This window comes from Monoraphidium neglectum (genome assembly GCF_000611645.1).
Source record: "Monoraphidium neglectum strain SAG 48.87 unplaced genomic scaffold scaffold00888, whole genome shotgun sequence".
NCBI lineage: Eukaryota > Viridiplantae > Chlorophyta > Chlorophyceae > Sphaeropleales > Selenastraceae > Monoraphidium > Monoraphidium neglectum.
The window spans coordinates 9,016-19,098 of record NW_014012740.1 but is presented as its reverse complement, the minus strand read 5'-3'; the positions used below and the strand labels follow the sequence as shown (position 1 = coordinate 19,098).

Genomic DNA, 10,083 nt, shown 5'->3' with positions numbered 1-10,083 from the left:
GGCGTGTGACGCGGGTGCGCTGCGACTGATGTGGCGCACCTCATCTGGCACTCGCACGTACTTGATTGTGTTGCCGCGGATGTACACCTCCGGCATCCGAAAGAAACGGTCACCATCCTGAGGGCGCGGGGTAAGGCCAGGGTGGACTTGCGGCGTGTGTGGCGGGTGCATCCTGGCAACGGTCCGTGAGCATCTGCAAATCGGCGTGCGTAATCAGCTCCAACTGCTGTCGCCAACCCGGACGGCACACCAGGTGTGCAGTGAGCTGACGCCAGCGCAAAGGCAGGGGCCGCAGGGCGTGCATGCTACAGTTGCAACGCTGTCTGGCACCTTTGAAGTGCAGATAACTTCCCGCAGGTGGATGTTCATCCACGAGTCGCAGTTGACGACATGCCCATTGTATGTCTCCCCATTCTTGAGCTCCACCAACTGCAGTGGGTTGGGTGCATGCAAAATCGTTCGGCAGGCAGGTGGTGGCAGCGGCACAGCGCATCGGGTCGGGATGCATCAACAGCAGCGACAAAGACGTGCACATGCTGCTGGTCCATAAACTTACCACAGGGTGCGCTTGTGCTGTTTTGAGCAGCGACAAAGGCAGCATACTAGGCGCCCGCTGCTGCTCGTCAGCTGAAATAGACTGGCCTAGCGCCCGTCGTCCTGTAATCTAGCTGAGAAACTTACCGATGTGAGAACGATGCTGCTGAAGTGAGCACAAGACTAAAACAGGCGCAGTGTGGCGATCTGAGATCAAGCAAGAGTTTGAGCTTGTTCTGTTCTGATGAATGTTTATGTGTGAGTTGACTATGCAGAATAATGTGGTCAGATGGCATACCGTACTTGGCTGACACAGTGGGGGAGACGTGTAGACGCGGGCAGGGACATGGCCAGGGGTGGACACACGGCATAGCACAGAAGTTTTCTCGGCACCCCTCGTCAATCGCTGGCGTCTGCTGGCTCTAAGCATAGGTTTGCCAGCCACAGCGCACTGATGGCTGTGTCACATACGCCTGATTATCTTGTGCGTTTTTATCTGAGCAAGAGCTTTGTACGTACACCCCTGAGACCGATTGGGAGGGATTTGGAATTGTTCATGCAAGGATCAGCTGTACTCCAGGTACTTGCCTTGCCGGCCATGATGGTGATGACAAGTCCCAGCTCTGTGATTTATCAGAGCCACCAAGACCGCACACTGCCGTAACATGCATCACCGCAAGCTGTGAGCACAGGGCCCCCAACGTGGTGCGGACGTAGCGCCTGGGCACAGCGGCTGCTGGCTCAACTGGACGACTGGCATTTGCTGTCTTATGGTGCAACCCATCTACTGTGACACACGTTTAGCAGGTCTCAGGAACATTGCAGGCTCCTGTTAGTGATGACAGGGGTGGTAGCGAACGATCGGCCCTCTGGATGCCGATGCTCTTTCCTCGTACCCGACATCAAATGCTGAGGGACGCAAAGCGGCCAACAACTGCCGTTTCTTAAAACATGAGTGCATCAACGCGTCTGGCTCAACCTGGTGGAGCTACTGGCTTGGCGCCAGCGGTCAGGAGGGTGCAGGGTGGGCGCTTTGATCAAGTCGTGAGCAAGGCTCGCTCTGAGCAACAAGGTGTTATATATATGCTTACAATTGGTCGAAACAACAATACAATCGCACATAAGGCTTTTATGCTGCATGCTTTACGCGCTTAGGACGCTGAGATCACGGGCCTCCCGATTCCTCGTCTACAATTCTGCGTACATGGCTGCTTGCACTGCCGAGCCCAAGCCACATGCGGGAGACGTCACGAATGACGCCCTGGAACGCTGCCATGCAATGGCGGTCGAGAGCTTCAGGGTGGTGCGCATGCTGCTGTGCGTCGTAGCTGCTGTCTCGTGGCTGCACGCCTGTGATGCAGTCTTGTTCAGCACCCACAGCACATTGTCATGGGTGCTTCAGATTTTCTGTCGCGTGTGCATCAGTTCCACACTGATTCATGGCCAGCACGCTGCCCTGCTGCCAGGTGTTTGAGGCCGCTGCGCAAAGTGATCAAAACGTAGTGCTGCAACTACGTTGCCATCGCAGGACCTCAGCGGTGGGGGCAACCATAAACTGTTTTGGGGCATCGCTTCCACGCAGGGCCGCCGGGCTGGTATGGTGAGTCTGCGTCCTGCCGCAATTGCGCCCGCCCTGCTGTGTGTGCTGCCAGTCCCCTTCATCATGACGCTGCTGATTAGCGTGGATTGCGGAAGCGACCACAAGAGCTGTCCCCATCCCCGTGAAATACCTGCCGTCGCTCAACATACCATCATAGCCACACACACACACACACACACACACACACACACACACACACACTTACAAGCACAAGGACAAGCACGTACGATTGCTTGCTTGGTTGCATGATCCTGCCTAATGACCTTCTTATAAATCAAAAACTGCCACAATATCAGGAAGACGCCCATGTCGTCGACTTGGACGTGGATGGCACTGGCTCCACCGCCCTCTTCGGCGTTTTCGACGGCCACGCCGGTGCCGAGGTCGCGGCCTTCTGCGCACGCCACATCGTATGTCGCCCGCAAGCCCACACCATTTGGGATTTGCTGGGCGAGGCTTCTGTATATTGACCCGCAGCGCGCGCCAACGCAGTGATAATCAACTGCTGGTCCTTTGCTGCAGCTTACTTGCAGGCCATACCCACCCACCAGCGGGTTCACAACGGGATTTGACCCCGAATGGCGCCCCTCGTGTGCACCGCAGGGCGGTGTGCTGCCATCCACTGAGGCCTACAAGGCTGGGGACCTGGAGGCCGCCCTGTCAGAGGTGGGGCAGCCAAGCCCCTCCCCCGTAGACAATGTGACCAGCCTGGCTCGCGGCGGGCCCAGCGGCCTGTCAACCCCCAGGTGTCTTTCAGCTGAGGCAGTATTCATGCACCTCAGAATACATTCAGGTGGTAGGTCATCTTGGCAGCTGACCAAATGAAGGAGGGCTTCTCAGTATTGGTTGGTCACACAGGTCACACAAAACAATTGAAACCCTCCCTCGAGCTGTTGTAGCGGTGCCCACACACATAGACCCTCATCTGGCCCCCACTCACTCAGCCCCCACCTCTCCCCCACCAGGCCTACCTGCAGCTGGAGCTGATGATGAAGGACCCGACGCACCGCCAGGAGCTGGCACTGCTCAGCGCAGGTTGCCGCATGCGCCCGTACGCGTCCGCAATTACTCGCACCTGCCCGCTCTCGCGACTGAAACAGGGGTGGAGCATGCGCCTGCTGCATGCCTCTTTCAAGCGCGGTGCTTCTCAGAGACAGTTCCGCACCGATGAGCGCCTTCGTGATGGATGCTGCGGTCGCTGTTTGTGCGTGTTGCACGCAAGCAGGGCTGAAGCCGGGGCGCAAGCGGCTGGCCAACGAGGCCCTGGCAGACAGCTACGGCACCCTGGACGAGGACGGGTGCTACCTGGGGCCAAAGGTGCGTCTGTTGGACCCAGTGCTTTCTCCAAGTACGTAGTTTGCCACATGGTGCGGTGCCAACAGCTGGACAGCAGTTGTTGAATGCCTCCTCCTGTTGTTGGGTGGAAGTATGATTGAGAAGCGGCGGCCAACCGGACCTGCTGCTGCTCATGGCACGCCACTTGCAGGCGGGCTGCACTGCATGCGTCGCGGCGGTGCGGGGCGAAGAGATGTATGTCGCAAACGGTGGGAGCGGCGTGGGAGCGGCTACTTGGTCATGCGTCTGCCTTGCAGCAAGCTCGCCGTCGGGTGCACGCTCGTGTCTCAGCCGCGGGCAAGCACAGATTCTCGCCACACGCCGTATGCGATTGGGCACCCACACCCCAACCACCTGTCACTGCCTTCGCGCCTCGGTTGCATCCTTGCTCGTCCGACGCGGCCATCACCACTCAGTGGGCGACTCGAGGTGCGCCGCAGTGTGCGAGCGCGCACTGTGCTCGCACCTGCAGCCGCACCCGTGCGACCAGCGGCTGCAACTGTGGCGCCTCATGGGAATGTGTGTTCTGCGGGCGTCCCCACTTGCCGACGTGCCGCCATCGCGCGTGCTGCATGCGTGACAGGTGCGTGCTGTGCGAGTCTGGTGGGACGGCCGTGAGCCTGACGCGGGACCACAAACCAGAGCTCAGCGGCGAGGAGGAGCGAATTACAAAGGTGTGTGAGTGTTCATGCGTGGCTGCTGATACGTAATCGTGCGTATACCTGAGCACGTGTGTGTGTGTGTGTGTGTGTGTGTGTGTGTGTGTGTGTGTGCGCGCGCGCGCACGCGCACGCGTGCGTGTACATGTGCACGTGCATGTGTGCGCGCATCTTCAAGCGCGTGGCGCTTGCATGTACATGTGATCCGGAATAGTGGCACCAGGATCGGCCCAAAGACCACTCTCAGAGCTACCAATGAAGGCGTGATGGCTGCTCCTTGCTGCGATGGTCTTGCCCCAAGCGTTTGAGGCCGATGGTTGCCTGCTTCCTGCAGGCGGGCCTGAGTGTAGTGCGCAACAGGGTATATGGTGACAAGTCCAGTCTGGCCATGACTCGCGCCTTGGGAGACACCAAGTGGGTAGCCTGGCTGCTGGGGTTTGCTGACTGGGTCTGGCTGTGGTGCGTGGGTTTGGTCGATTCTCTGCCCAGGATTGGCCATGTTGCCTGAGTGTGGCCTTTTGTTAGTGTCTGGTGTGAGCTGTCCTGCCTGGGTTGCGTGGTAACTCAACCAGAGAGGGGGTGGCGCGGGCCCCGCGCAGCTGCTCAGAGGCTCGTCCCTCCGCCTCCCGGGCATGCCAGTGCGCGTTCAAACATGCCGCGGGGGGTGGCGCAATTGGCCCCGGTGGACGCTCTGTATGAAGCAGTAGTCGTCGTCATGCGCAGGCGACTGCTGCACGTCACCCACTAGTGGCTTTGCGCGTCAGGCTGCCAATTTCAGTGCCTTGTTCATATTCCTGTTCCTGTCAAACTCATGTGCATCCGCCAGGTACAAGGACCCCAATTTGCCGCCAGAGCACCAGGCAATATCGCCCGTGCCCGACACCACGCAGTGAGTGCAGCCGCCCGGCTGCACTGCAAGACGCTCGCCTCCCCCCAGCCTCAGAACCCTCCTGCCTTGCTCTGCTTTGAGATTCACAGCTGCAAAGGAGGACTGGCCGTTGCGGCGGCACAAATGCTCATGCATCCTGTTGGCGCTCTGATGCGTGCCCGATGCCTTCGCCCCACGCCGTGCCAGGTACATTGTCGGCAGCGCCGCCGGCGGCTGCGAAGCTGCATGTCCGGCCAGAACGTCGCCGCCAATTCCAGGCGACAGCGACCCCGGGGCGGCGGACGCGGCGGAGTTCATGGTGCGTGGCCGGGCACAATCTCGGGCCTGTATGCAGTCCCAGGCGCTTTGTCAGGATCATTGACGCTCTCGCCGTTGCACAATCAAGCGCTCTGTGCCTGGATTGAAAATACTGTGGTTTGGGAGTTGCTGCTGCTGCTGCTGCTGCTGCTGCCTCCGCCGCCACCGCCACCGCCTGTTGTCCTTGCTTCACTCCCCAAAAGTGGACCAGCGGCACGGTGCTTCATTCCGTGCAACATATTGTCCAGCTGCAAGCGAATCTCCACGACGTTGCATCTGAACACCCACACACCCACCCCACACCCCACCCCACATCCACCCCCACACCCACCCCCACACCCACCACGCCTGGTCGCCCCCCTCACACCCGGCTGCCCAGATCCTGGCGTGCGACGGCCTTTGGGACTCCCTCAGCAATGAGCAGGCGAGCGCAGCAGACGGATGCCGTTCGCCCACTGCCGGCCACCGGCTGCGCGCTGCCAATCCGGCGCTGCATGGTGGTCGCGCCGCCCCTGCCTGGCAGATCCCAGTGGGTGCGCTTGATTGCATCCACCGAGCGGAGGTGGTGCGGCTCTGCCGTGTAGCGGGTGTGACCCTTTGTCCAGCAACCCGCTGCCCTGCGCGGCGCCGCGCGCCCTCGCCAGGCGGTGGAGTTTGTACGGCAGTTCCTGCAGAGCGGCGACACGCCGCAGCAGGCCGCCAGGGCGCTGGTCGAAGAGTGCCTGTCGGACGACGGCGGCACGCCCGTCTCGACAGACAACATAACAGGTGGGCGGGCCGCTGACGGTCAGGAGCGCGGCCCCATGATGATGTCTGGATGCGCTCGTTCAGGGTGTTGGGTTGACCGTCTTGATGCACGGGCCTGAACGGCCGGTGCGTGCGTGGCGAGCAAGCTCTGCCTGCGTGCCTCACAGCGTCGGTCCCTGTGTCGTCATCCACAATGTGCAGCACCCACATGAAACGTTTCTTTACCCACCCCTTCCAAAAACCACTTGTTCAGTGCTGATTGTCAAGTTTGAGCCGCTGCCCGCCGCGGCCGGCAACAGTTGAGGGGTGGCAGGCGGGGACAGCGGCGGGGAGGCGGGGCTTGGTAGGCGCTTGCTCCAAGTTGAACGGCCGGTCATGGAGATGTGTGATGATGATCTGAATTATGGATTGGTGGGCATCGACACACTCATTCCTACATGGCATCCATCACGGCAGCTTCATATTCAAATAAGGCTTTATCTCGCAGGGGTTGTCAATGTGTGCATCTTTTTGCATCAGCAATCAATCCGCAACATCAATGCACCTTGACTTGAATGACAATTGGTATCTTATCTGCTACTTGAACCGTTAGTACGGACAGCCAGCCATTGCTGCCCACTGCGGCAAGACCTGGGCAAGACCAGCCCAGGTCAGCACCTGGTGCAAGTGATGCGGCCACATCTACTAAAAAGTGTTGTGAAGGCTGTCAGGCCCTGCAAGCGCCACCTCTCTGTTGTCTTTGTATACCAATTTTTAGAGTATCGCAGTAGAAGCGCATTCCTCGACAAGATCACGCGAACGCCTCTGGATCAACACGCATGCACAACAGCTCGCACCTTCACGGACACGGAGGCACTTGATGCGTCATACCCCAACGAGCAGCACAGCGCCCGTGTATTGAAACCCTAGCACAACCTGCTCACCCGCCACCCAGCAGCAAAGCCAGCAGTGAGGGCGCACGAGCAGCGCGCGCGCCGTTGCGCGGCGCATCCGACCCAGCGCGGCCCCAGCAGCGGCGGCCATGGGCAACAGCAGCAGCAAGCTCGAGAAGGCGCTCGCAGAGTGCCCCGACGACGAGCGCTACTACGGCTTTGAGAACTTTGGCAACACCTGCTATGCCAACTCAGTGCTGCAGGCGCTCTACTTTTGCCGGCCCTTCCGGGAACAGGTGCAGCAGTACTGCGCAGCCCTGCCGCGGGAGCCGGAGGAGAACATGCTCAACTGCCTGGCGGAGCTGTTCCAGCAGGTGGGGGCCTCCCAGCTGGCCAGGCGTGCCGGGGCGAGCGAGCGAGCTCGACGCAGGCAGCTGACAACTGCTGTGGGACCCCGCAGCCGCACGCCGTGACCTGAGGCGGCCGCGCTTGGGCAGCCAGCATCGCTGCAGCCGAGCGACGCTGCTCGCGCAGACACCAGGTTTGGCGGACGCCGCTGTCGCAGAGGCGCGCCTCGCTCCCTGGCGTGCATGTCGCAGAAGGCTTCCCTTCCGTTCGTGCGCCCGTCCGCATTGCTGCTGCCCCCGCAGATCCAGACGTCCAAAAAGAAGACGGGCGTGATAGCGCCGAAGCGGTTCGTGCAGCGGTTGAAGCGGGACAATGAGGCCTTCCGAAGCTACATGCACCAGGTGCGGCGTGGCAGGCGGGCAGGCAGGCAGAGCAGTTGCAGGGCAGGGGGGGGCCGGGGCGGCTGGCGCACAGGCAAGCAGGGCAGGGCAACGCGAGTGCAGCTGCGGCTGTGGCAGCGAGGCGGGTGTGCAGGGGCATGGACTTCGCAGCAGCGGGCGGCCTTGCGGCGGCAGCAGCGTGCGAGGGAAGGGCGGTTAGTGGGAGGCGCCTAGGGCATGCCAAGCAGCAATGCGCAGTCGCAGTGGCAGGCGACCATGCGGCGGTGGGCAGACAAGCAAGCGTGCTGGACGGTCAAGCTGCAGGCACAGTAGGCTGTTCAACAGCAGGCACCGTAGCGGTGGCGGCAGCCCACTGTGGTGCCCTACTGCCCCCTTGTCTCCAGGAGGTCCTGCAGGCCTAGCGGCCCGCTGCTTTGATATTCAACATGTCGCGACGCCGCCCTTACCTTGCAGCGTTGCTGCGGCAAGCCTTTGAGATTCAACCGTCACAATTACACATGTGTGTACATGCACATACCTGTATTCACGCATACACACATGTTCGCACACCCCCCCCAAAGGACGCCCATGAGTTTCTGAACTACCTGCTCAACGTGACCAGCGAGCTGCTGGAGGGGCAGGCCAAGGAGCGGGGGGAGGCGGCGCCAGCCAGCACCTGGGTCACAGACATCTTCCAGGTGGGGGTTAAAACTGACGGGGTGCGCTGTGCTGGGTCAGGGTTTTGTCTGGGGATGCAAATGAGCACGCACGGTCGAGCCGCCCCAGCAGGTGCGTGCCTGCATCGTATTTTGCCGGCGGATATGACTTGTCATACAACCCCTGTTTGCATGCATCCCCTCCCTTCAAACCCCCTGTCCCCCGCCCCGCACACAGGGGCGGCTAGTGAACGAGACGCGCTGCCTGCAGTGTGAGACCGTGACCAGCCGCGAGGAGGTGTTCATGGACCTGGGGCTGGAGATAGAGAACAACACGTCGCTCACGGCCTGCCTGCGCCAGTTCAGGCGCGCCCCGCTCAATGCGGCCTCTCACCCGCCAGCCGGTTGGGCGCCGTGCGGGGGGTCCGGCTGGGCCAGAGGGTCGAGGGGGCGGGGGGTGGAGCAGGGGTTGAGGGAAAGAGCGCGCAAAGCAGGGATAGCTGCGATGCCCTGCGGCCGCCAGGGTGCACGGCGCGCGAGGCCCAGAGCTGACGGTTTGCCTGGCCTCTGCTCAACCCCGGCGCATCGCGCCTGCACGCTCCTCGCACCCGCCGGCCCGCCACTGACACCCCCCGCCACTGTTTATACCCACCCGCCATTCGTGCCCCCGCAGCTCCACGGAGATGCTGTCGTGTGACAACAAGTTTTTCTGCGACGCGTGCGGCTGCCTGCAGGTGGGGGCAGGGGCGGGGGGCTGGCGGCGTCCCTGGCGTAGGTGCCGCGGCCGACGCCGCGGGCCCACGTCGTCTGCGGTCGAAGAGAGCGTGCGTGTTGCACGACACACCAGTGGCGCCTGCCCGGCAAGTGGGCGTTGCCCTTTGCCTGGGCGCCGCTGTGTCACGGCGCGCACATGGAACACTACACTCGATCACCACCTGGTCCACACTCCTGCAACCACCAGACAGACTCCACAAACCTCAACACGCCTTCATCCCCCACTTATCGAACTATGCAGGAGGCCCAGAAGCGGATGAAGCTCAAGCAGCTGCCGCCCTGCCTCATATTCCACCTGAAACGCTTCAAGTACCTCAAACACCTCAACAGGCGCGCCCCCTCCCCCCCCCTTTGCCCCCAGGCGCCCGCATCAGGCACCTGCCCGCACGCGCACGCCCCCGCTCATGACGCCGCGTGCGGGCCGCCCGATGAAACGCTTATTGCAGCCGGTTGTATACGACCCCTGCCAGCCACACTTGAAGGCCTCTTACGCCCATGAACAAGCACTCTATTCCCTACTCGCTGCCTGCCTATCTTCCCCTCGTCTCGCTGTGTCCTTGTCATTGAGCCGACCCCGGACCCTGAATTCACTCCGCAGGGAGCGCAAGCTGCCCTACCGGGTGGTGTTCCCGTTTGAGTTGAAGCTCAGCAATTTGATGGCGGGGGCGGAGGGCGCGGACTCCATGTACAGCCTGTTCGCGGTGGTGGTGCACGTGGGCAGCAACATGCACCACGGTGGGCGCGGGGCGCACACTTTGCATGGGAGCTCGCGCCTGTGTGGTTGTCGTATGCGGAGGGACTTTGTATCGACCCCTCGAGCTTTTACGTGTGTGTGTGTGTGTGTGTGTGTGTGCGCGCGCGCACACACGTGTGCGCGCGTGCATGTGTCAAGCATAAGCAATTGTGGGCGTTGGCAGCAAATTGCACTGGATATCAGGCGTGCCAATGGGGATGCTGCCCAGATTGCCGCCAAGCCTTACCCACCTTTCCCC

The 10,083-nt window shown here is 61.5% G+C and overlaps 2 protein-coding genes across 2 annotated transcripts in view; both read left to right on the top strand.

Moving 5' to 3' along the window:
- Positions 1–2,131: 2,131 nt before the first annotated feature.
- MNEG_5799 (hypothetical protein) lies at positions 2,132–6,364 on the top strand (the record flags this gene model as incomplete). Its single annotated transcript, XM_014045728.1, has 14 exons — positions 2,132–2,134; positions 2,431–2,544; positions 2,738–2,800; positions 3,100–3,169; positions 3,360–3,451; positions 3,621–3,678; positions 3,886–3,898; positions 4,053–4,143; positions 4,463–4,542; positions 4,955–5,017; positions 5,204–5,315; positions 5,694–5,843; positions 5,959–6,082; positions 6,315–6,364. 14 exons carry the CDS (start codon positions 2,132–2,134, stop codon positions 6,362–6,364), a joined length of 1,083 nt encoding a protein of 360 aa, XP_013901182.1.
- Positions 6,365–7,082: 718 nt separating this feature from the next.
- Positions 7,083–10,083, top strand: part of MNEG_5798 (ubiquitin carboxyl-terminal hydrolase 12/46) — a gene marked incomplete at both ends in the record, with an annotated part of 4,308 nt that continues 1,307 nt past the window's right edge. Inside the window, 7 exons of the mRNA XM_014045727.1 lie at positions 7,083–7,307; positions 7,584–7,682; positions 8,243–8,359; positions 8,556–8,677; positions 8,991–9,051; positions 9,333–9,400; positions 9,690–9,826. Of these exons, the coding sequence (XP_013901181.1) occupies positions 7,083–7,307; positions 7,584–7,682; positions 8,243–8,359; positions 8,556–8,677; positions 8,991–9,051; positions 9,333–9,400; positions 9,690–9,826 (829 nt within the window). The remainder of the gene's footprint in view (positions 7,308–7,583; positions 7,683–8,242; positions 8,360–8,555; positions 8,678–8,990; positions 9,052–9,332; positions 9,401–9,689; positions 9,827–10,083) is intronic.